The sequence below is a fragment of the Bombina bombina genome, chromosome 3 (assembly GCF_027579735.1).
Source record: "Bombina bombina isolate aBomBom1 chromosome 3, aBomBom1.pri, whole genome shotgun sequence".
Classification (NCBI taxonomy): Eukaryota; Metazoa; Chordata; class Amphibia; order Anura; family Bombinatoridae; genus Bombina; species Bombina bombina.
Window position 1 is genome coordinate 924,128,776 of NC_069501.1, and position 25,159 is coordinate 924,153,934.

The 25,159-nt window shown below is 39.2% G+C and overlaps 1 protein-coding gene across 2 annotated transcripts in view; it reads left to right on the forward strand.

Moving 5' to 3' along the window:
• DIAPH3 (diaphanous related formin 3) overlaps window positions 1–25,159 on the forward strand; it is a 1,718,568-nt gene that overhangs the window by 1,089,548 nt on the left and 603,861 nt on the right. For both annotated transcript variants that reach the window (XM_053707945.1, XM_053707946.1), the window contains exon 20: window positions 23,668–23,769. In XM_053707945.1, the coding sequence (XP_053563920.1) occupies window positions 23,668–23,769 (102 nt within the window). The remainder of the gene's footprint in view (window positions 1–23,667; window positions 23,770–25,159) is intronic.

Here is a 25,159-nt window from a genome sequence, read left to right on the forward strand (position 1 = left end):
ACCAGTTAGACGCTCCAAAAGTTCTGGTATTAAAGGTAAAGGGTATCTGTTTTTTATTGTGATGTTATTCAATGCCCTATAATCAATAATAGGTCTTATGGTACCATCCTTGTTTCTTACTAGAAACATTCCTGCAGCTGCAGGGGATGTGGAGTGTGAAATAAATCCCTTACGTAAATTTTCGTCTAGGTAATTTCTAATATATTGAAGTTCCTCTTGAGAGAGAGGATAGATCTTACCATGAGGGATTTTAGAACCAGGTATTATATCGATAGGGCAGTCAAAATCCCTATGGGGTGGAAGGTTTTCTGCCTCTTTTAAATTGAATACTTCTGCCAAATCCTGATAACACGAGGGTAAACCATTATCAAGTGACGCTATGGTTTGATGTGGGTAACAAGTCTTTGAACAAAAGGCAGAATCTAATGTTACCTTACTAGAAACCCAATTTATGTTTGGGTTGTGTTTCTTCAACCAAGGATACCCTAAGATGAGAGTATGCTGATGTATGGATATGAGATAAAAGGATAAATATTCAGTGTGTCCTTGGAATGATGTTACAAGCAGGGGAACAGTATGATGTGTGATAGGTCCTTGTTCTATGAATGAACCATCTATTAACTTAATGCAGACAGGGTTTTGTTTGCATATAACTGGTATTTTATTTTTATATACATAGGTGGAATCAATGTAATTGCCAGATGCTCCTGAATCAATTAATGCCTTGGTTTGGATATTTTTCTGGCCCCACTGTAAAGAAATGGACAAAGTCATATGGGTATCATTTGTAATGCTGTAAATAAAGTCACTGGTTATTGTCTTACCATTCTTTTGTTTTTTTAACATAGGACAAGTGGATACTGAATGTTCCTTGTGAGCACAGTATAAACAGAGGTTTTCCAACCTCCTTCTAATTTTTTCCTCTGGTGGCAGAGGTCCTCTAAGAACTCCAATCTCCATGGGGGTAGCACTGCCATGAGCTCTGTCATGGCTTGTGGTGACTTGGTAAGGTTTCCTGGATGGGGTATCATAAGAGGCCCTCTCTGCTCTCCTTTCTCTCAAACGTCGATCCAAAGAGATGCTTAATTTGATAAGCCCCTCAAGAGTATCAGGGATCTCAAGACGTGAAAGTTCATCTTTGAGTGATTCAGACAACCCCAGACGATATTGATTCTTTAAACTGATTTCATTCCACTGAGAGTCCTCTGCCCACATCTGAAACTCAGTGGTATAATCTTCCACATTTCTCTTACCCTGTTTTAAAGACCTTAATCTCGTTTCAGCATTTATTTGAGTATTTGAGTCTTGATATAGACTAGTCAAAGCAAAAAAAAAATCCTGTAATGAATCTAGGATAGGGTTATTGCTTTCAAAAAACCTATTAGCCCAAGTCCTAGGTTCACCTTGTAAAAAAAATATTGTGGTACATACTTTAATCCGCTCAGTGTGATAACTCTTAGGTCTAAGGGAGAATAATAAGTTACAGGCATTCTTAAATTCCCTGAACTCAGAACGTTTCCCTGAGAAAGGTTGTGGATAATTAATATGAGGTTCAGGTGGATCATGAGGTTTTTGTGAAACATAATCTTTAACTATAGTTTTAAGTGCAGCATTTTCAGTTTGCACTTCAGTTACTGCTCTTGCCAAATAATCAAGTTTGAGATAGACATTATTAAACTCCTTCTGTATTTCATTAGGATCCATAATAGTAAATATTCCAATCAAAAAAGATTTTGATTGTCTTTTAGGCCTGATTATTATGTGGTATTGTGAGCTTTGTAAATAATGAAACAAGTATTTATGGCAAAAGTTATGAAGGTTAGCCCTAAAATTAGAGCTTGTTGCTCTTTTTTGTATTAATCAGAAAACAACTTCTATGTAGCCTGATTAAACAATATGAGACATTTAATATATGATGAATTTTAGTATTAACTACAAACTTATGTGTTAATAAAGATAAGGATATAATAATGAGATACATATCATATGTTCAATATATATCGAAAGGAAGCCACAGAAGGAGTAGATATACTGACATGGTCTGAATCAGTAATTATAGTAACAAAAATAGAACTCCTTTACTTCACGCAATCACACACATCCTAAAATATTTACAAGTTCAGACACTCCGCAGACACACATTGTTTGTTTGTAATGGATATTGCAGATAATAGGATTTGCCCAATAATTCAGAATGGTGACAACAACATGCAGGTAAGAAGCTTAAAGGCTTTAGTTTGGTTTGTGTACGTTACCACCTTAAGGACCGTGAGTGTTCCGTTACTGCATTGGGAGATCCGTGTCTGGGACAGGCAGCGTGTGTGAATGTGGCTTACTTCCGGGTAGCGGTAAAAAAGTAGATCCGGCCGTTCAGTGATCCAGACTCGGTAATAACAAAGTTGCAACAAAAACATATGAGATTCAAAAAGGTAACAAAAGTAAATATTGGAACGATACTTAGCACAGAATACAAGTGATAGGAGACCTGAAATAGGAATAGCTACATCAGAGTATGTATGACTTCAATAATCAGGCAGTAAATGAATGCAACAGGTAGTCCTTAAATAGGAAGGAGATCACATAGGAGGAGTTAGAGTTAAAGGTATACCACATGCACGGACAAGGATGGCCAACCGTCGCTAAACCATACGCCAAGCTCTACATTCTGGCAAAGCAGATCAACCAGTGGCACGGCACTTTCTGGAGGCCAAACATACTGTGAAAGATCTTAGATTTTGTATCATCGACCATGTCCCCCCCTTACGGAGAGGAGGGAATAGGGAGAAGATACTGCTCCAAAAAGAATCACAATTAATTTTTGAGCTTGGGACTATGTCACCAAAAGGACTCAACATCAACACAGGATGGCAGTGTTACTTATGTCATCATCATTTAATGAGAACCCATGGCTCATGAGATACACCACTAGTATCGTGTTTGCAACATGACAATATTTTGATTTGAGGGTCCATGATACATGAGTAAATTCAGTCTTTCTTGTTTATGAGTTGTCACGATTTCCATTTACTCTGAGGTATCTCTGAGAGTTCAGATCCATTCCACGTAAACATATATATACACATATATATTTATACTGTGTATGTATGTATATATGTATATATATATATATATATATATATATATATATATATATATATATATATATATATATATATATCAAGTAATAATCAGAGAGGAACCAAACGCTAGTGCAGAGCTATATATCAGAAGACTTCATATAATTGCCTGGAAGGCTAATGTTGCAAACCTTTAACTGCAGATACCATGAAACAAATAAAGAGAAGATAGACCAGAACTAAATCTTGTTACCAAAAGACAGGGAATTCAGCACTCTAAAAAAAAAAAAAAAAAAAGCTCCTCTAATGGAAATTCAACAACAAAGTTTTATTGAAAATCAGTGACAATTCGCCCCGTGGGCATACCGCAAGTCTCTCAACATGTAAAATTCTAAAAAATTAGGTAAACTAAATATGTTGACAGATAGGTACATATGTTTAACCAATATACATTAATGTGGATACAAAAATCTACATACAGAAAACTGACCGTTCAGGGTGGACACAGGCGCCATGTAATACCAAAACAAGTGGATAGGAGGGTTACCTAACCAACTACACCCTACTGCTCACAGAACCCCCAGTAATCAACAAGGAGGTATAACCTGGGCAGATATTAAAATGGGATATAAGTTGTTAGGTAAACATCTACTATTTACACATAGTCATCCATGCAGATGGATGTAACAACATTGTATCGGCTTAGTGGAGCTTATCATAAAGTATTCAAATACAGGCACTAATATAGTCAAGGTAGGGAATTTACTAGACCAAAGACCAACTAAACCCTCCTGCGCACAGAACCCCCAACTACGGAGATAAATACTGGGCAGGTATAAATTGGGATCTAAGTTGTTGAGTAAACAAACCTACCTAAATATGCACATATGACATGTAATGATGCCTAAAGAAAATAAGCATGCAAGGATTAATAAGCAGACTTCTAGCAATTATGCCGTAACAGTGGTTAAATGGCAGTCAAAGTGTTAGTATGCACAGTTATGCAAAAAGTTCAACTGAGCTTATAGTGTAGATTCATAGTTGGTATTTAGCAGAGTATCAGTTCCGTAATCGTATATGTAGTGGCAGACCCTTGACAGGGATGCTTATGCCTGTTTCTATAAGGAATCAATGTTTACTCCAACTTTCAAAACCAGTCAATGGCTCGCATATAGAAGGTGCATACTACACCTTACTATCAGTTGCTCAGACGAAAAGAACCTTGCATGTCCTTAAAAGTAATGCTTTCCTTGGCTGTATCCGTGCTTTAAAACAAAACTGCTCCATAGAACGCCAACATTTTCATAGCGGTACTTTGCGATCAGGTGCTCACATTACTCCCTCGCCTGGTAGTGGGACGGGGCTTCATCAGGGCGTATAGAGTAAAGACGTAGGCGTCCCCTTTTTATCTCAGTACAATGTTGCGCCCTACTGGAGGATGAAAGTGACTTTACTATTAAAATTTGTAACATATAGCATTTAGAATTTTACATGTTGAGAGACTTGTGGTATGCCCACGTGGCGAAATGTCACTTATTTTCATTAAAACTGTGTTGTTGAATTTCCATTAGAGGAGCTTTTATTTTTGAAAAAGAGTGCTGAATTCCCTGTCTTTTGGTAACAAGATTTTGTTCTTGTCTATCTTCTCTTTATTTGTTTCATGGTATATATATATGTGCTTTGCTGTGTTCCTTGTTCAGAGAGGAATTGCCTGGACTGACCTTAATAGGTGGGATCAGACTACAGCTAAGTTCTACTCTGAGAAAAGCATTACTGGGCTAAAAAGCTGCACCCAGGTGGTAAATCGCCATAGAACAGGCTAACAATGGTATTGAGCCAGTTGCTCGTTCCTGTGAGTGCATCTCTCTCTCTCTCTCTCTCTCTCTCTCTCTCTCTCTCTCTCTCTCTCTCTCTCTCTCTCTCTCTTAGTGGCAAGAGTCCATGAGCTAGTGATGTATGGGATATACATTCCTACCAGGAGGGGGCAAAGTTTGCCAAACCTCAAAATGCCTATAAATACACCTCCCACCTCATTCATACCTTAGTTTAACGTGTAGCCAAGAAGTGAGGTGTAAAAGGAGTAAAAAGCATACAAAAAGAGGGACTGGAAAAAATAAAGTGCTTTATACAAAAAATCAAAACCACAAAATATAGGGTGGGTCTCATGGACTCTTGCCACTATGAAAGAAATTAATTTATCTGGTAAGTTCTTACATAAATTATGTTTTCTTTCATGTAAGTGGCAAGAGTCCATGAGCTAGTGAGGTATGGGATATAATACCCAAGATGTGGAAATCCACGAGTCACTAGAAAGGAAGGGATAAAATAACAGCTAAATCTGCTGAGAAATTAAAAAATAATTAAGTGTGTGTATATATATATATATATATATATATATATATGAGCTGCGGAATCTGTTGGCGCTCTACAAATACCTGATAATAATAATAATACTTTATGGATATTTAGAGAGCACTCAAGGTGAATCAAAATTTTGTTCACCAGATAGGAATACAATGTTTCTTTCATTTAATTGGCAAGAGTCCATGAGCTAGTGACATATGGGATATACAATCCTACCAGGAGGGGCAAAGTTTCCCAAACCTCAAAATGCCTATAAATACACCCCTCACCACACCCACAATTCATTTTTACAAGCTTTGCCTCCTGTGGAGGTGGTGAAGTAAGTTTGTGCTAAGATTTCTATGTTGATATGCGCTTCTCAGCACTGTTGAAGCCCGATTCCTCTCAGAGTACAGGGAATGTCAGAGGGACGTGAAGGGAGTATCACTTATTGAATTCGATGATTTCCCTAATGGGGGTCTATTTCATAGGTTCTCTGTTATCGGTCGTAGAGATTCCTACCTCCCTTTTCAGATCGATGATATACGATATACTCTCAATTTACCATTACCTCTACTAATAACTGTTTTTGTACTGGTTTGGCTATCTGCTATATGTGGATGGGTGTCTTTTGGTTAGTATGTTTTCATTACTTAAGACACTCTCAGCTATTGTTTGGCACTTTATGCATTTATATAAAGTTCTAAATATATGTATTGTACTTATATTTGCCATGAGTCAGGTTCATGTATTTCCTTCTGCAGACTGTCAGTTTCATATTTGGGGAATGTAAACATTTTTAAGAAATGAATTTCTTACCTGGGTTTTTTTCAATTGAATACTTCTTACAATTGCGGGTATTAGGCCCGCCGGTGCGTCAAATTCTAAACTTTATTGCGTCATTCTTGGCGCGATAAATTTTTGGCGCGAAAAAATATGTTTATGACGCAACTTAGTCATTTCCGGCGTCATACGTGACGCCGAGACCTTTCACACGGCGGCGACATTAGTGACGCAAGTGTGTCATTTCCGGTTATTTTTGGCGTCAAAAAAGAGTTTACGTTACGTTGTGCGTCATACTTGGCGCCAAATTTATTCATTATTTCAATACCCCTTGTATGTTTGCCTCTTGCTTTTTGCTATCAGAGGCCTATCCTATTGCATTTTTTTCCCATGCCTGAAACTATCATATAAGGAAATAGATAATTTTGCTTTATATGTTGTTTTTTCTCTTACATTGTGCAAGATGTCCCAATCTGATCCTGCCTCAGAAGTTTCTGCTGGAACATTGCTGCCTGACATCGGTTCTACCAAATATAAGTGCATTTGTTGTAAAATTGTAGAAATTATTCCACCGAATGTCATTTGTAATAGTTGTCATGATAAACTTTTACATGCAGATAGTGTTTCCATCAGTAATAGTACATTGCCAGTTGCAGTTCCTTCAACTAATAATGTGCATGATATACCTGTAAATTTTAAGGAATTTGTTTCTGATTCTATTATGAAGGCTTTGTCTGCATTTCCACCTTCTAATAAACGTAAAAGGTCTTTTAAAACTTCTCATTTAGCTGATGAAATTTCAAATGACCAACAACATAATAATTTATCCTCTTCTGATGTGGATCTATCTGATTCAGAAGATCTTTCCTCAGACATTGACACCGACAAATCTACTTATTTATTTAAAATAGAGTATATGCGTTCTTTATTAAAAGAAGTGTTAATTACTTTGGATATTGAGGTAACCAGTTCTATTGACGTTCAGTCTAATAAACGTTTAAATGCTGTTTTTAAACCTCCTGTGGTTTCTCCAGGGGTTTTTCCCATTCCTGAGGCTATTACTGATATGATTTCTAGGGAATGGAATAAGCCAGGTACTTCTTTTATTCCTTCTTCAAGGTTTAAAAATTGTATCCTTTACCAGCAAAATCTATAGAGTTTTGGGAAAAAAATCCCCAAAGTTGATGGGGCTATTTCTACTCTTGCTAAACGTACCACTATTCCTATGGAAGATAGCACTTCCTTTAAGGATCATTAAGTATAGGAAGCTTGAAGCGTATCTAAGGAAGGCCTATTTATATTCAGGTCATCTTCTCAGACCTGCTATTTCTTTGGCTGATGTTGCGGCTGCATCAGCTTTCTGGTTGGTTAGCGCAACATTAATTGGATTCTGACATATCTAGTGTTGTTCGCTTACTGCAACATTCTAATCATTTTATTTGTGATGCCATTTTTGATATTATCAAAATTGATGTTAGATCCATGTCTTTAGCTGTATTAGCTAGAAGAGCTTTGTGGCTTAAGTCTTGGAATGCTGATATGACATCTAAATCTAGATTATTATCTCTTTCTTTCCAAGGTAATAATTTATTTGGTTCTCAGTTGGATTCTATTATTTCAACTATCACTGGGGGAAAAGGAGTTTTCTTTCATGTAATTAGCAAGAGTCCATGAGCTAGTGACGTATGGGATATACATTCCTACCAGGAGGGGCAAAGTTTCCCAAACCTCAAAATGCCTATAAATACACCCCTCAACACACCCACAAATCAGTTTTACAAACTTTGCCTCCTATGGAGGTGGTGAAGTAAGTTTGTTCTAGATTCTACGTTGATATGCTCTCCGCAGCAGATTGGAGCCCGGTTTTCTTCTCAGCGTGCAGTGAATGTCAGAGGGATGTGAAGAGAGTATTGCCTATTTGAATTCTATGATCTCCTTCTACGGGGTCTATTTCATAGGTTCTCTGTTATCGGTCGTAGAGATTCATCTCTTACCTCCTTTTTCAGATCGACGGTATACTCTTATATATACCATTACCTCTACTGATTCTCGTTTCAGTACTGGTTTGGCTTTCTACTACATGTAGATGCGTGTCCTGGGGTAAGTAAGTCTTATTTTCTGTGACACTCTAAGCTGTGGTTGGGCGCTTTTATATAAAGTTCTAAATATATGTGTTCAAAAATGTATTTGCCTTGATTCAGGATGTTCAACGTTCCTTATTTCAGACAGTCAGTTTCATATTTGGGATAATGCATTTGAATAAATCATTTTTTTTCTTACCTTAAAATTTGACTTTTTCCCTGTGGGCTGTTAAGCTCGCGGGGGCTGAAAATGCTTCATTTTATTGCGTCATTCTTGGCGCAGACTTTTTTGGCGCAAAATTTTTTTTCTTTGTTTCCGGCGTTATACGTGTCGCCGGAAGTTGCGTCATTTTTGACGTTTTTTTGCGCCAAAAGTGTCGGCGTTCCGGATGTGGCGTCATTTTTGGCGTCACTATTGTCTCCACATTATTTAAGTCTCTTTGTTTATTGCTTCTGGTTACTAGAAGCTTGTTTACTGGCTTTTTTTCCCATTCCTGAAACTGTCATTTAAGGAATTTGATCAATTTTGCTTTATATGTTGTTTTTTTCTATTACATATTGCAAGATGTCCCAGATTGACCCTGAGTCAAAAGATACTTCTGGAAAATCGCTGCCTAGTGCTGGATCTACCAAAGTTAAAAGTATTTGCTGTAAACTTGTGGTATCTGTTCCTCCAGCTGTTGTTTGTAATGAATGTCATGACAAACTTGTTAATGCAGATAATATTTCCTTTAGCAATGTTACATTACCTGTTGTTACTTCAACATCTAATACTCAGAGTGTTCCTGTTAACATATGAGATTTTGTTTCTAAATCCATTAAGAAGGCTATGTCTGTTATTCCTCCTTCTAGTAAACGTAAAAGGTCTTTTAAAACTTCTCATTTTTCAGATGAATTTTTAAATGAACATCATCATTCTGATTCTGATAATGATTCCTCTGGTTCAGAGGATTCTGTTTCAGAGGTTGATGCTGATATATCTTCATATTTATTCAAAATTGAATTTATTCGTTCTTTACTTAAAGAAGTCTTAATTGCATTAGAAATTGAGGATTCTGGTCCTCTTGATACTAAATCTAAACGTTTAAATAAGGTTTTTAAATCTCCTGTAGTTATTCCAGAAGTTTTTCCTGTCCCTGATGCTATTTCTGAAGTAATCTCCAGGGAATGGAATAATTTGGGTAATTCATTTACTCCTTCTAAACGTTTTAAGCAATTATATCCTGTGCCATCTGACAGATTAGAGTTTTGGGACAAAATCCCTAAGGTTGATGGGGCTATCTCTACTCTTGCTAAACGTACTACTATTCCTACGGCAGATAGTACTTCCTTTAAGGATCCTTTAGATAGGAAAATTGAATCCTTTCTAAGAAAAGCTTACTTATGTTCAGATAATCTTCTTAGACCTGCTATATCTTTAGCGGATGTTGCTGCAGCTTCAACTTTTTGGTTGGAAGCTTTAGCGCAACAAGTAACAGATCATAATTCTCATAGCATTGTTAATCTTCTTCAACATGCTAATAACTTTATTTGTGATGCCATCTTTGATATCATTAGGGTTGATGTCAGGTATATGTCTCTAGCCATTTTAGCTAGAAGAGCTTTATGGCTTTAAACTTGGAATGCTGATATGTCTTCTAAGTCAACTTTGCTTTCCCTTTCTTTCCAGGGTAATAAATTATTTGGTTCACAGTTGGATTCTATTATCTCAACTGTTACTGGAGGGAAAGGAACTTTTTTACCACAGGATAAAAGATCTAAAGGTAAATTTAGGTCTAATAATCGTTTTCGTTCCTTTCGTCACAATAAGGAACAAAAGCCTGATCCTTCACCCACAGGAGCGGTATCAGTTTGGAAACCATCTCCAGTCTGGAATAAATCCAAGCCTTTTAGAAAACCAAAGCCAGCTCCCAAGTCCTCATGAAGGTGCGGCCCTCATTCCAGCCCAGCTGGTAGGGGGCAGATTACGATTTTTCAAAGAAATTTGGATCAATTCAATTCACAATCTTTGGATTCAGAACATTGTTTCAGAAGGGTACAGAATTGGCTTCAAGATAAGGCCTCCTGCAAAAAGATTTTTTCTTTCCCGTGTCCCAGTAAATCCAGCGAAGGCTCAAGCATTTCTGAAATGTGTTTCAGATCTAGAGTTGGCTGGAGTAATTATGCCAGTTCCAGTTCTGGAACAGGGACTGGGGTTTTATTCAAATCTCTTCATTGTACCAAAGAAGGAGAATTCCTTCAGACCAGTTCTGGATTTAAAAATATTGAATCGTTATGTAAGGATACCAACATTCAAAATGGTAGCTATAAGGACTATCCTGCCTTTTGTTCAGCAAGGGCATTATATGTCCACAATAGATTTACAGGATGCATATCTGCATATTCCGATTCATCCAGATCACTTTCAGTTTCTGAGATTCTCTTTCCTAGACAAGCATTACCAGTTTGTGGCTCTGCCGTTTGGCCTAGCAACAGCTCCAAGGATTTTTACAAAGGTTCTCGGTGCCCTTCTGTCTGTAATCAGAGAACAGGGTATTGTGGTATTTCCTTATTTGGACAATATCTTGGTACTTGCTCAGTCTTCACATTTAGCAGAATCTCATAGGGATCGACTTGTATTGTTTCTTCAAGATCATGTTTGGAGGATCAATTTACCGAAAAGTTCATTGAGTCCTCAGACAAGGGTAACCTTTTTAGGTTTCCAGATAGATTCAGTGTCCATGACTCTGTCACTAACGGACAAGAGACGTCTAAAATTGATTTCAGCTTGTCGAAACCTTCAGTCTCAATCATTCCCTTCGGTAGCCTTATGCATGGAAATTCTAGGTCTTATAACTGCTGCATCGGACGCGATCCCCTTTGCTCGTTTTCACATGCGACCTCTTCAGCTCTGTATGCTGAACCAGTGGTGCAGGGATTACACAAAGATATCTCAATTAATTTCTTTAAAACCGATTGTACAACACTCTCTGACGTGGTGGACAGATCACCATCGTTTAGTTCAGGGGGCTTCTTTTGTTGTTCCGACCTGGACTGTGATTTCAACAGATGCAAGTCTGACAGGTTGGGGAGCTGTTTGGGGGTCTCTGACAGCACAAGGGGTTTGGGAATCTCAGGAGGTGAGATTACCAATCAATATTTTGGAACTCCGTGCAATTTTCAGAGCTCTTCAGTCATGGCCTCTTCTAAAGAGAGAATCGTTCATTTGTTTTCAGACAGACAATGTCACAACTGTGGCATATATCAATCATCAAGGAGGGACTCACAGTCCTCTGGCTATGAAAGAAGTATCTCGAATACTGGTATGGGCGGAATCCAGCTCCTGTCTAATTTCTGCGTTTCATATCCCAGGTATAGACAATTGGGAAGCGGATTATCTCAGTCGCCAAACGTTACATCCGGGCGAATGGTCTCTTCACCCAGAGGTATTTCTTCAGATTGTTCAAATGTGGGGACTTCCAGAAATAGATCTGATGGCTTCTCATCTAAACAAGAAACTTCCCAGGTATCTGTCCAGATCCAGGGATCCTCAGGCGGAAGCAGTTGATGCATTGACACTTCCTTGGAAGTATCATCCTGCCTATATCTTTCCGCCTCTAGTTCTTCTTCCAAGAGTAATCTCCAAGATTCTGAAGGAATGCTCGTTTGTTCTGCTGGTGGCTCCAGCATGGCCTCACAGGTTTTGGTATGCGGATCTTGTCCGGATGGCCTCTTGCCAACCGTGGACTCTTCCGTTAAGACCAGACCTTCTGTCACAAGGTCCTTTTTTCCATCAGGATCTCAAATCCTTAAATTTGAAGGTATGGAGATTGAACGCTTGATTCTTAGTCAAAGAGGTTTCTCTGACTCTGTGATTAATACTATGTTACAGGCTCGTAAATCTGTATCTAGGAAGATATATTATCGAGTCTGGAAGACTTACATTTCTTGGTGTCTTTCTCATCATTTTTCCTGGCATTCTTTTATAATTCCAAGAATTTTACAGTTTCTTCAGGATGGTTTGGATAAAGGTTTGTCTGCAAGTTCCTTGAAAGGACAAATCTCTGCTCTTTCTGTTCTTTTTCACAGAAAGATTGCTAATCTTCCTGATATTCATTGTTTTGTACAAACTTTGGTTCGTATAAAACCTGTTATTAAGTCAATTTCTCCTCCTTGGAGTTTGAATTTGGTTCTGGGGGCTCTTCAAGCTCCTCTGTTTGAACCTATGCATTCACTGGACATTAAATTACTTTCTTGGAAAGTTATGTTTCTTTTGGCCATCTCTTCTGCTAGAAGAGTTTCTGAATTATCTGCTCTTTCTTGTGAGTCTCCTTTTCTGATTTTTTCATCAGGATAAGGCGGTGTTGTGAACTTCTTTTAAATTTTTACCTAAGGTTGTGAATTCTAACAACATTAGTAGAAAAATTGTGGTTCCTTCATTGTGTCCTAATCCTAAGAATTCTAAGGAGAGATCATTGCATTCTTTGGATGTAGTTAGAGCTTTGAAATATTATGTTGAAGCTACTAAGAATTTCCGAAAGACTTCTAGTCTATTTGTTATATTTTCCGGTTCTAGGAAAGGTCAGAAGGCCTCTGCCATTTCTTTGGCATCTTGGTTGAAATCTTTAATTCATCATGCTTATGTCGAGTCGGGTAAAACTCCGCCTCAAAGGATTACAGCTCATTCTACTAGGTCAGTTTCTACTTCCTGGGCGTTTAGGAATGAAGCTTCGGTTGATCAGATTTGCAAAGCAGCAACTTGGTCTTCTTTGCATACTTTTACTAAATTCTACCATTTTGATGTGTTTTCTTCTTCTGAAGCAGTTTTTGGTAGAAAAGTACTTCAGGCAGCTGTTTCAGTTTGATTCTTCTGCTTATAATTTCAGTTTTTTTCATTATAAGATTTAAACTTTATTTTGGGTGTGGATTATTTTCAGCGGAATTGGCTGTCTTTATTTTTTCCCTCCCTCTCTAGTGACTCTTGCGTGGAAGATCGACATCTTGGGTAGTCATTATCCCATACGTCACTAGCTCATGGACTCTTGCTAATTACATGAAAGAAAACATAATTTATGTAAGAACTTACCTGATAAATTCATTTCTTTCATATTAGCAAGAGTCCATGAGGCCCACCCTTTTTGTGGTGGTTATGATTTTTTTGTATAAAGCACAATTATTCCAATTCCTTATTATGATGCTTTCGCACTTTTGTCTTATCACCCCACTTCTTGGCTATGCGTTAAACTGATTTGTGGGTGTGGTGAGGGGTGTTTTTATAGGCATTTTGAGGTTTGGGAAACTCTGCCCCTCCTGGTAGGAATGTATATCCCATACGTCACTAGCTCATGGACTCTTGCTAATATGAAAGAAATGAATTTATCAGGTAAGTTCTTACATAAATTATGTTTTTTTGCCTCAGGATTAAAAAAACCTAAGGGTAAATCTAAGGCTTCTAACCGTTTTCATTCCTTTTGTCAGAATAAGGAACAAAAACTCAATCCTCCCCCCAAGGAATCCGCTTCCAATTGGAAGCCTTCCTCAAATTGGAATAAATACAAGCCATTTAGGAAACCAAAGTCAGCCGCTAAGTCCGCATGAAGGTGCGGCCCTCATTCCAACTCAGCTGGTAGGGGGCAGATTAAGGTTTTTCAAGGGTTTTTGGATAAAATCTGTCCAAAATCATTGGATTCAGAGCATTGTCTCTCAAGGGTATCGAATAGGATTCAGAATAAGACCTCCTGTGAGAAGATTTTTTCTCTCACGCATCCCTGTAAATCCAGTAAAAGCTCAGGCTTTTCAGAAGTGTGTTTCAGACCTGGAGTCTTCAGGGGTCATCATGCCAGTTCCTCCTCAGGAACAAGGTCTGGGGTTTTATTCAAACCTATTCATTGTACCAAAGTTCTGGATCTAAAAATTTTGAATAGTTATGTAAGAGTACCAACTTTCAAGATGGTGACTATAAGGACTATTCTGCCTTTTGTTCAGCAAGGACATTATATGTCCACAATAAACTTGCAGGATGCATACCTTCATATTCCGATTCATCCAGAACACTATCAGTTTCTGAGATTCTCTTTTCTAGACAAGCATTACCAATTTGTTGCTCTTCCATTTGGCCTAGCAACAGCTCCAAGAATCTTTTCAAAGGTTCTGGGTGCCCTACTATCTGTAATCAGAGAGCAGGGTATTGCGGTGTTTCCTTATTTGGACGATATCTTGGTACTAGCTCAGTCTTTACGCTCTGCAGAATCTCACACAAATCAACTAGTATTGTTTCTTCGGAAACATGGTTGGAGGATCAATTTACCAAAAAGTTTCTTGATTCCTCAAACAAGGGTCACCTTTTTAGGCTTCCAGATAGATTCAGTGTCCATGACCCTGTCTCTAACAGACAAGAGACGTTTAAAATTGGTTGCAGCATGCTGGCACCTTCAGTCTCAGTCATTCCCTTCAGTGGCTATATACATGGAGGTTTTAGGTCTCATGACTGCAGCATCCGACGCCATCCCCTTTGCTCGTTTTCACATGAGACCTCTACAGCTTTGTATACTGAATCAATGGTGCAGGGATTATACAAAGATATCACAATTAATATCCTTAAATCCCAATGTACGACACACTCTGACATGGTGGATAGATCACCATAGTTTGGTTCAAGGAGCTTCTTTTGTTTGGCCAACCTGAACTGTGATCTCAACAGATGCGAGTCTTTCAGGTTGGGGAGCTGTTTGGGGATCTCTGACAGCACAAGGGGTTTGGAAATCTCAAGAGGCGAGATTACCAATAAATATTTTAGAACTCTGTGCAATTCTCAGAGCTCTTCAGTTCTGGCCTCTGCTAAAGAGAGAACCGTTCATTTGTTTTCAGACAGACAATATCACAACTGTGGCTTATGTCAATCATCAGGGTGGGACTCACAGTCCACAAGCTATGAAAGAAGTATCTCGGATACTTGCTTGGGCGGAATCCAGCTCCTGTCTAATCTCTGCGGTGCATATCCCAGGTGTAGACAATTGGGAGGCGGATTATCTCAGCCGCCAGACTTTACATCCAGGGGAGTGGTCTCTCCATCCAGATGTGTTTTCTCAGATTGTTCAGATGTGGGGTTTTCCAAAGATATATCTCATGACCTCTCATCTAAACAAGAAACTTCCCAGATATCTATCCAGGTCCAGGGATGTTCAGGCGGAAGCAGTGGATGCGTTGACATTTCCTTGGTGTTATCATCCTGCTTACATCTTCCCGCCTCTAGTTCTCCTTCCAAGAGTGATCTCCAAAATCATCATGGAACAGTCTTTTCTGTTGCTGGTGGCTCCAGCATGGCCACACAGGATTTGGTATGCGGATCTGGTTCGGATGTCCAGTTGCCCGCCTCGGCCACTTCCGTTACGGCCGGACCTACTATCTCAAGGTCCGTTTTTCCATCAGGATCTCAAATCATTAAATTTGAAGGTATGGAAATTGAACGCTTAGTTCTAAGTCATAGAGGTTTCTCTGACTCAGTGATCAATACTATGTTACAAGCTCTAAATCTGTTTCTAGAAAGATTTATTATAGAGTTTGGAAGACTTACATTTCATGGTGTTCTTCTCATAAATTCTCCTGGCATTCTTTTAGAATTCCTAGAATTTTACATTTTCTTCCGGATGGTTTGGATAAGGGTTTGTCTGCAAGTTCCTTGAAAGGACAAATCTCCTCTCTTTCTGTTTTATTTCACAGAAAGATTTCTATACTTCCTGATATACACTGTTTTGTACAGGCTTTAATTCGTATTAAGCCTGTCATTAAGTCAATTTCTCCTCCTTGGAGTCTTAATTTGGTTCTGAAGGCTTTACAGGCTCCTCCATTTGAACCTATGCATTCTTTGGACATTAAACTGCTTTCTTGGAAAGTGTTATTTCTTTTGGCCATCTCTTCTGCTAGAAGAGTTTCTGAGTTATCTGCTCTTTCTTATGAGTCTCCTTTTCTGATTTTTCATCAGGATAAGGCGGTTTTTGCGGACTTCTTTTCAATTTTTACCTAAAGTTGTGAATTCTAACAACATTAGTAGAGAAATTGTTGTTCCTTCCTTATGTCCTAATCCTAAGAATTTTTTGGAGAGATCCTTACATTCTTTGGATGTGGTAAGAGCTTTGAAATATTATGTGGAAGCTACTAAAAATTTCAGGAAGACTTCCAGTCTATTTGTTTTATTTTCTGGTCCTAGGAAATGTCAGAAGGCTTCTGCTATTTCCTTGGCTTCTTGGTTGAAACTTTTGATTCATCAAGCTTATTTGGAGTCGGGTCAGGCCCGCCTCAGAGAATTACAACTCATTCTACTAGATCAGTCTCCACTTTGTGGGCTTTTAAGAATTAAGCTTCAGTTGATCAGATTTGAAAAGCGGCAACTTGGTCCTCTTTGCATACATTTACTAAATTCTACCGTTTTGATGTATTTGCTTCTTCGGAAGCAGTTTTTGGTAGAAAAGTTCTTCAGGCAGCTGTTTCAGTTTGATTCTTCTGCTTTTGGTTTAAGTTTTTTTTCTTTCAAAATGAAAATAAACTTATTTTCTTCTGTTATGTGTGATCAGTCCACGGGTCATCATTACTTCTGGGATATTATCTGCTCCCCTACAGGAAGTGCAAGAGGATTCACCCAGCAGAGTTGCTATATAGCTCCTCCCCTCTACGTCACCTCCAGTCATTCTCTTGCACCCAAAGACTAGATAGGAGGTGTGAGAGGACTATGGTGATTATACTTAGTTTTTATAACTTCAATCAAAAGTTTGTTATTTTACAATAGCACCGGAGCGTGTTATTACTTCTCTGGCAGAGTTTGAAGAAGAATCTACCAGAGTTTTTCTTATGATTTTAACCGGAGTAGTTAAGATCATATTGCTGTTTCTCGGCCATCTGAGGGAGGTAAAAGCTTCAGATCAGGGGACAGCGGGCAGTTGAATCTGCATTGAGGTATGTAGCAGTTTTTATTTTCTGAATGGAATTGATGAGAAAATCCTGCCATACCGTTATAATGACATGTATGTATACTCTACACTTCAGTATTCTGGGGATGGTATTTCACCGGAATTACTCTGTAAAAGTACATTAAACCTTTTAATAGGTATTTAATTCATGTTAAACGTTTTTGCTGGAATGTAGAATCGTTTGCATTTCTGAGGTACTGAGTGAATAAATATTTGGGCATTATTTTTCCACTTGGCAGTTTGCTTGTTTTGATTATGACAGTTTCGTTTCTCTCTCACTGCTGTGTGTGAGGGGGAGGGGCCGTTTTTGGCGCTCTTTGCTACGCATCAAAAATTTCCAGTCAGTTACTCTTGTATTTTCTGCATGATCCGGTTCATCTCTAACAGAACTCAGGGGTCTTCAAACTTCTTTGAAGGGAGGTAGATTCTCTCAGCAGAGCTGTGAGACTTATGTAGTGACTGTGTTTTAAAACATTGCTCTGTGATTTTTATGTTTAAAATTTAATTAGTGTTACTTTACTAATGGGAACAAACCTTTGCTAACAAGTTGTGTTGTTTTTAAAGAGTGATGCTATAACTGTTTTTCAGTTCATTATTTCAACTGTCATTTAATCGTTTAGTGCTTCTTTGAGGCACAGTACGTTTTTGTTAAATAAGATTGTAACCAAGTTGCATGTTTATTGCTAGTGTGTTAAACATGTCTGATTCAGAGGAAGATACCTGTGTCATTTGTTCCAATGCCAAGGTGGAGCCCAATAGAAATTTATGTACTAACTGTATTGATGCTACTTTAAATAAAAGCCAATCTGTACAAATTGAACAAATTTCACCAAACAGCGAGGGGAGAGTTATGCCGTCTAACTCGCCTCACGTGTCAGTACCTGCGTCTCCCGCCCGGGAGGTGTGTGATATTATGGCGCCTAGTACATCTGGGCAGCCATTACAGATAACATTACAAGATATGGCTACTGTTATGACTGAAGTTTTGGCTAAGTTACCAGAACTAAGAGGCAAGCGTGATCACTCTGGGGTGAGAACAGAGTGCGCTGATAATTCTAGGGCCATGTCTGATACTGCGTCACAGCTTGCAGAGCATGAGGACGGAGAGCTTCATTCTGTAGGTGACGGTTCTGATCCAAGCAGATTGGATTCAGATATTTCAAATTTTAAATTTAAATTGGAAAACCTCCGTGTATTACTAGGGGAGGTCTTAGCGGCTCTTAACGATTGTAACACTGTTGCAATACCAGAGAAAATGTGTAGGTTGGATAAATACTTTGCGGTACCGGCGAGTACTGACGTTTTTCCTATACCTAAGAGATTAACTGAAATTGTTACTAAGGAGTGGGATAGACCCGGTGTGCCGTTCTCACCCCCTCCAATATTTAGAAAGATGTTTCCAATAGACGCCACCACACGGGACTTATGGCAAACGGTCCCTAAGGTGGAGGGAGCAGTTTCTACTTTAGCTAAGCGCACCACTATCCCGGTGGAGGATAGCTGTGCTTTTTCAGATCCTATGGATAAAAAATTAGAGGGTTACCTTAAGAAAATGTTTGTTCAACAAGGTTTTATATTGCAACCCCTTGCATGTATCGCGCCGATTACGGCTGCGGCAGCATTTTGGATTGAGTCTCTGGAAGAGAACCTTAGTTCCGCTACGCTGGACGACATTACGGACAGGCTTAGAGTCCTTAAACTAGCTAATTCATTCATTTCGGAGGCCGTAGTACATTTAACCAAACTTACGGCTAAGAATTCAGGATTCGCCATTCAGGCACGTAGGGCGCTGTGGCTAAAATCCTGGTCGGCTGATGTAACTTCTAAGTCCAAATTACTTAATATACCTTTCAAGGGGCAAACTTTATTTGGGCCCGGTTTGAAAGAAATTATCGCTGACATTACAGGAGGTAAGGGCCACGCTCTACCTCAAGACAAAGCCAAAGCTAAGGCTAGACAGTCTAATTTTCGTCCCTTTCGGAATTTCAAAGCAGGTGCAGCATCAACTTCCACTGCACCAAAACAGGAAGGAGCTGTTGCTCGTTACAGACAAGGCTGGAAACCTAACCAGTCCTGGAATAAGGGCAAGCAGGCCAGAAAACCTGCTGCTGCCCCTAAGACAGCATGAACCGAGGGCCCCCGATCTGGGACCGGATCTAGTGGGGGGCAGACTCTCTCTCTTCGCCCAGGCTTGGGCAAGAGATGTCCAGGATCCCTGGGCGCTAGAGATCATATCTCAGGGATACCTTCTAGACTTCAAATTATCTCCCCCAAGAGGGAGATTTCATCTGTCAAGGTTGTCAACAAACCAAATAAAGAAAGACGCGTTTCTACGCTGTGTACAAGATCTATTATTAATGGGAGTGATCCATCCGGTTCCGCGGTCGGAACAAGGACAAGGGTTTTACTCAAACCTGTTTGTGGTTCCCAAAAAAGAGGGAACTTTCAGGCCAATCTTGGATTTAAAGATCCTAAACAAATTCCTAAGAGTTCCATCGTTCAAAATGGAAACTATTCGGACAATCTTACCCATGATCCAAAAGGGTCAGTACATGACCACAGTGGATTTAAAGGATGCTTACCTTCACATACCGATTCACAAAGATCATTACCGGTATCTAAGGTTTGCCTTCTTAGACAGGCATTACCAGTTTGTAGCCCTTCCATTCGGATTGGCTACGGCTCCAAGAATCTTCACAAAGGTTCTGGGTGCCCTTCTAGCGGTTCTGAGACCGCGAGGAATTTCGGTAGCTCCGTACCTAGACGACATTCTGATACAAGCTTCAAGCTTTCAAACTGCCAAGTCTCATACAGAGTTAGTTCTGGCATTTCTAAGGTCGCATGGATGGAAAGTGAACGAAAAGAAGAGTTCTCTCTTGCCTCTCACAAGAGTTCCATTCTTGGGGACTCTTATAGATTCTGTAGAAATGAAGATTTATCTGACAGAAGACAGATTAACAAAGCTTCTAAATACATGCCGTGTCCTTCATTCCATTCAACTCCCGTCAGTAGCTCAATGCATGGAGGTGATCGGCTTAATGGTAGCAGCAATGGACATAGTACCCTTTGCACGCCTACATCTCAGACCGCTGCAATTGTGCATGCTGAGTCAGTGGAATGGGGATTACTCAGATTTGTCCCCCACTCTGAATCTGGATCAAGAGACCAGAAACTCTCTTCTATGGTGGCTTTCTCGACCACATCTGTCCAGGGGGATGCCGTTCAGCAGGCCGGACTGGACAATTGTAACAACAGACGCCAGCCTTCTAGGTTGGGGCGCTGTCTGGAATTCTCTGAAGGCTCAGGGACAATGGAGTCAGGAGGAAAGTCTCCTGCCAATAAACATTCTGGAATTGAGAGCAGTTCTCAATGCCCTTCTAGCTTGGCCCCAGTTAAAGACTCGGGGGTTCATCAGGTTTCAGTCGGACAACATCACGACTGTAGCTTACATCAACCATCAAGGAGGGACAAGAAGCTCCCTAGCAATGATAGAAGTATCAAAGATAATTCGCTGGGCAGAGTCTCACTCTTGCCACCTGTCAGCAATCCACATCCCGGGAGTGGAGAACTGGGAGGCGGATTTCTTGAGTCGCCAGACTCTTCATCCGGGGGAGTGGGAACTTCATCCGGAGGTCTTTGCCCAAATACTTCGACGTTGGGGCAAACCAGAGATAGATCTCATGGCGTCTCGCCAGAACGCCAAACTTCCTCGCTACGGATCCAGATCCAGGGATCCGGGAGCGGTTCTGATAGATGCTTTGACAGCACCTTGGAACTTCAGGATGGCTTATGTGTTTCCACCCTTCCCGCTGCTTCCTCGATTGATTGCCAAAATCAAACAGGAGAGAGCATCAGTGATTCTCATAGCGCCTGCATGGCCGCGCAGGACTTGGTATGCAGATCTAGTGGACATGTCATCCTGTCCGCCTTGGTCTCTACCTCTAAGACAGGACCTTCTGATTCAGGGTCCATTCAAACATCAAAGTCTAACTTCTCTGAAGCTGACTGCTTGGAAATTGAACGCTTGATTTTATCAAAACGTGGTTTTTCTGAGTCGGTTATTGATACCCTGATACAGGCTAGGAAGCCTGTTACCAGAAAGATTTACCATAAAATATGGCGTAAATACCTATACTGGTGTGAATCCAAAGATTACTCCTGGAGTAAGGTTAGGATTCCTAGGATATTGTCTTTTCTACAAGAAGGTTTAGAAAAGGGTTTATCGGCTAGCTCATTAAAGGGACAGATCTCAGCTCTGTCCATCTTGTTACACAGGCGTCTGTCAGAAAATTCAGACATCCAGGCCTTTTGTCAGGCTTTAGCTAGGATCAAGCCTGTGTTTAAAACTGTTGCTCCGCCATGGAGTTTAAACTTAGTTCTTAACGTTTTACAGGGTGTTCCGTTTGAACCCCTTCATTCCATTGATATAAAATTGTTATCTTGGAAAGTTCTATTTTTAATGGCTATTTCCTCGGCTCGAAGAGTCTCTGAGTTATCAGCCCTACATTGTGATTCTCCTTATCTGATCTTTCACTCAGACAAGGTAGTTCTGCGTACTAAACCTGGGTTCTTACCTAAGGTTGTCTCTAACAGGAATATCAATCAAGAGATTGTTGTTCCATCCTTGTGTCCAAATCCTTCTTCAAAGAAGGAACGTCTTCTACACAATCTGGATGTAGTTCGTGCCCTCAAGTTCTACTTGCAGGCAACTAAAGATTTTCGCCAAACTTCTTCCCTGTTTGTCGTTTATTCTGGACAGAGGAGAGGTCAAAAAGCTTCTGTTACCTCTCTCTCTTTTTGGCTTCGTAGCATAATACGTTTAGCCTATGAGACTGCTGGACAGCAGCCTCCTGAAAGAATTACAGCTCATTCCACTAGAGCTGTGGCTTCCACTTGGGCCTTTAAGAATGAGGCCTCTGTTGAACAGATTTGCAAGGCTGCAACTTGGTCTTCGCTTCATACTTTTTCCAAATTTTACAAATTTGACACTTTTGCTTCTTCGGAGGCTATTTTTGGGAGAAAGGTTCTTCAGGCAGTGGTTCCTTCTGTATAATGAGCCTGCCTATCCCTCCCGTCATCCGTGTACTTTTGCTTTGGTATTGGTATCCCAGAAGTAATGATGACCCGTGGACTGATCACACATAACAGAAGAAAACATAATTTATGCTTACCTGATAAATTCCTTTCTTCTGTTGTGTGATCAGTCCACGGCCCGCCCTGTTTTTTAAGGCAGGTACATATTTTTTAAATTATAATTCAGTCACCACTACACCCTTGGCTTCTCCTTTCTCGTTGGTCTTTGGTCGAATGACTGGAGGTGACGTAGAGGGGAGGAGCTATATAGCAACTCTGCTGGGTGAATCCTCTTGCACTTCCTGTAGGGGAGCAGATAATATCCCAGAAGTAATGATGACCCGTGGACTGATCACACAACAGAAGAAAGGAATTTATCAGGTAAGCATAAATTATGTTTTTTTGGGTTGTGGATTAATTTTTTCAGCGGAATATGGCTGTTTTTATTTTATTCCCTCCCTCTCTAGTGACTCTTCAGTGGAGATCCACATCTTGGGTATTGATATCCCATATGTCACTAGCTCATGGACTCTTGCCAATTACATGAAAGAAAACATAATTTATGTAAGAACTTACCTGATAAATTCATTTCTTTCATATTGGCAAGAGTCCATGAGGCCCACCCTTTTTATGGTGGTTTTGATTTTCAGTATAAAGCACAATTATTTCCAAATTTCCTTTGTTGATGCTTTCTATTCCTTTCTTTATCACCCCACTGCTTGGCTATTCGTTAAACTTAATTGTGGGTGTGGTGAGGGGTGTATTTATAGGCATTTTGAGGTTTGGGAAACTTTGCCCCTCCTGGTAGGATTGTATATCCCATATGTCACTAGCTCATGGACTCTTGCCAATATGAAAGAAATGAATTTATCAGGTAAGTTCTTACAAAAAATTATGTTTTTTTTACTCACTAGTACAAAGTTCCAAATGCTTGTCAGACATTCTGGGTATATTTGCAGCTACCCCAACTAGCTGACTTCCACAGTATCTGCAATTCAGAACTCCAAAGAAGATCCAAGTCTGATCATCCACTTTGAAATATTGATCAGGAGCTCCTTTTAGAGTTAGTTAGCTGGGAATCTAACCCATTAATGCTAAGCACCATCTGTGTCTTTGTACTTTTGAGTAAACTTTCTTTTATTTCTGTGTAGAGGTATTGGATTCCCTCTTGTTTTGCTTGTCTCTTTAAGAACATGTAAATTCTGGGTTTTTTTCTTTGTGTGTTTGTTTTTTGGAGATTACTGTTTTGGTCACAGGATTTGTTAACTATCCGACCATTTGTTGAAGGGACAGGGAGTATACACACATTATTTTATATACTTTATATTATTGAAGTTATTAAAATACCTTTTACTGTTTCTTCTACAGAATTTAATAAAACATATGCCAGAACAAACACAGCTGAATATCCTTGCAAAACTCAAGAATGAATACATCAGTTTATCTGAACCAGAGCAATTTGGTGTTGTGGTAAGCATTTTTTTTTGCTGGTAATATGTTCTGCATTTTAATTGTTATATTTCTTTGGTTATTCTCAGTTATACTACTGAAAGCTTCACTTCAAAGTTGTATTAGTGAGAAGTCTTAATTTATGCAAGTGCACTTTAAAACAAGACCGGCTATTGGTAGCTAAGACATAAAAGGTATTGATATATATTATTCTATCTGTGATAATTCCCATAAATGGTTTTAGCTAAAAGGTCAAAAATTAACAATTTATTCACAGTTTTATTTTAAAAATGATGTCATTGTGACTGGAAATATTGACAAAAGAAATTAGTTATATGTAAATTTTATGGGATTGATACTATTTCACTGTATTTCCTTTTTTTTTTTCATTTTGTGTTAACCCTTTTTATTTTATTTTACACAAGAATTAAATTAGTTTAAATTATTCAGGGCTATCTTTCTTTTAAATGTATTTGCATTGATTTATAGAAGTTGTGGTATTTGCTCTCTTGTATATTTATATCTCACATTTAAATTTAAAATCAAGACAAGTATTTATTACTTTACATTTCAGGTTGAGTCCTTTCAGTATTATTGCATTTAAGCTTTGCACTTTCTCATTTGTAATTTAATACATGCCACCTATATTCCCCTCTATTGATGTCAGACTAACTGGTCTATATCTTCCTTGATTAGCCCTACTTCCCTTTTTAAAAAGTGGCACCACATCAGCTTTACACCAGTCCTGATGAACTATAACTTGAGGATCATGAGTCTTAAACAATTAAGTGTAGGGGCTTGCTATAACAGTGCTACGTTCCCTGTAAAACCCTTGGGTGTATTCCATCTATGCCTGGAGTTTTATTTACCTTAATATTATCCACTTTTTTTCCTGATATCCTCTAGGGATAACCCAGTTAACAGGAACCATAACACCTGCTTTGAAATGTTTTTAACTTTCTATGATTATGCAAAATAAACTAACTACAATTCTGTGTATGGTCATCATCTTACTGCATTCTGTTGCAGAAAACAGCTTTATAATTTGAATGTTAATCTGCAGACTACAATCGGCTATGTATGCTGCCATATTGGGAATTACTTTCCACTACAGTGGGTCATGTGACAAAAATGGCACCACCTTCTATTACTAACACTGAGAAAACAGAGTGATCACGTTAAGTGTCTGAGAAGAACGGCATCAGGCAATGCTATAATTATAAATACCAAGAGCAGAGAAGGAAGTGGGAGGGGGAGCGGAATGCACAGGGGGAAGAAAGGCTCCAGAGACAGAACAAAAACTCTTGCTGCAGATATAAATGTAAAAAGAAACATCTGCATTTGTCTAAGTTACTCACAGTCTCAGGAGGCTTGAGTCTTCCTCCCCCTTCCTTCCCTGCTTTTGGTATTT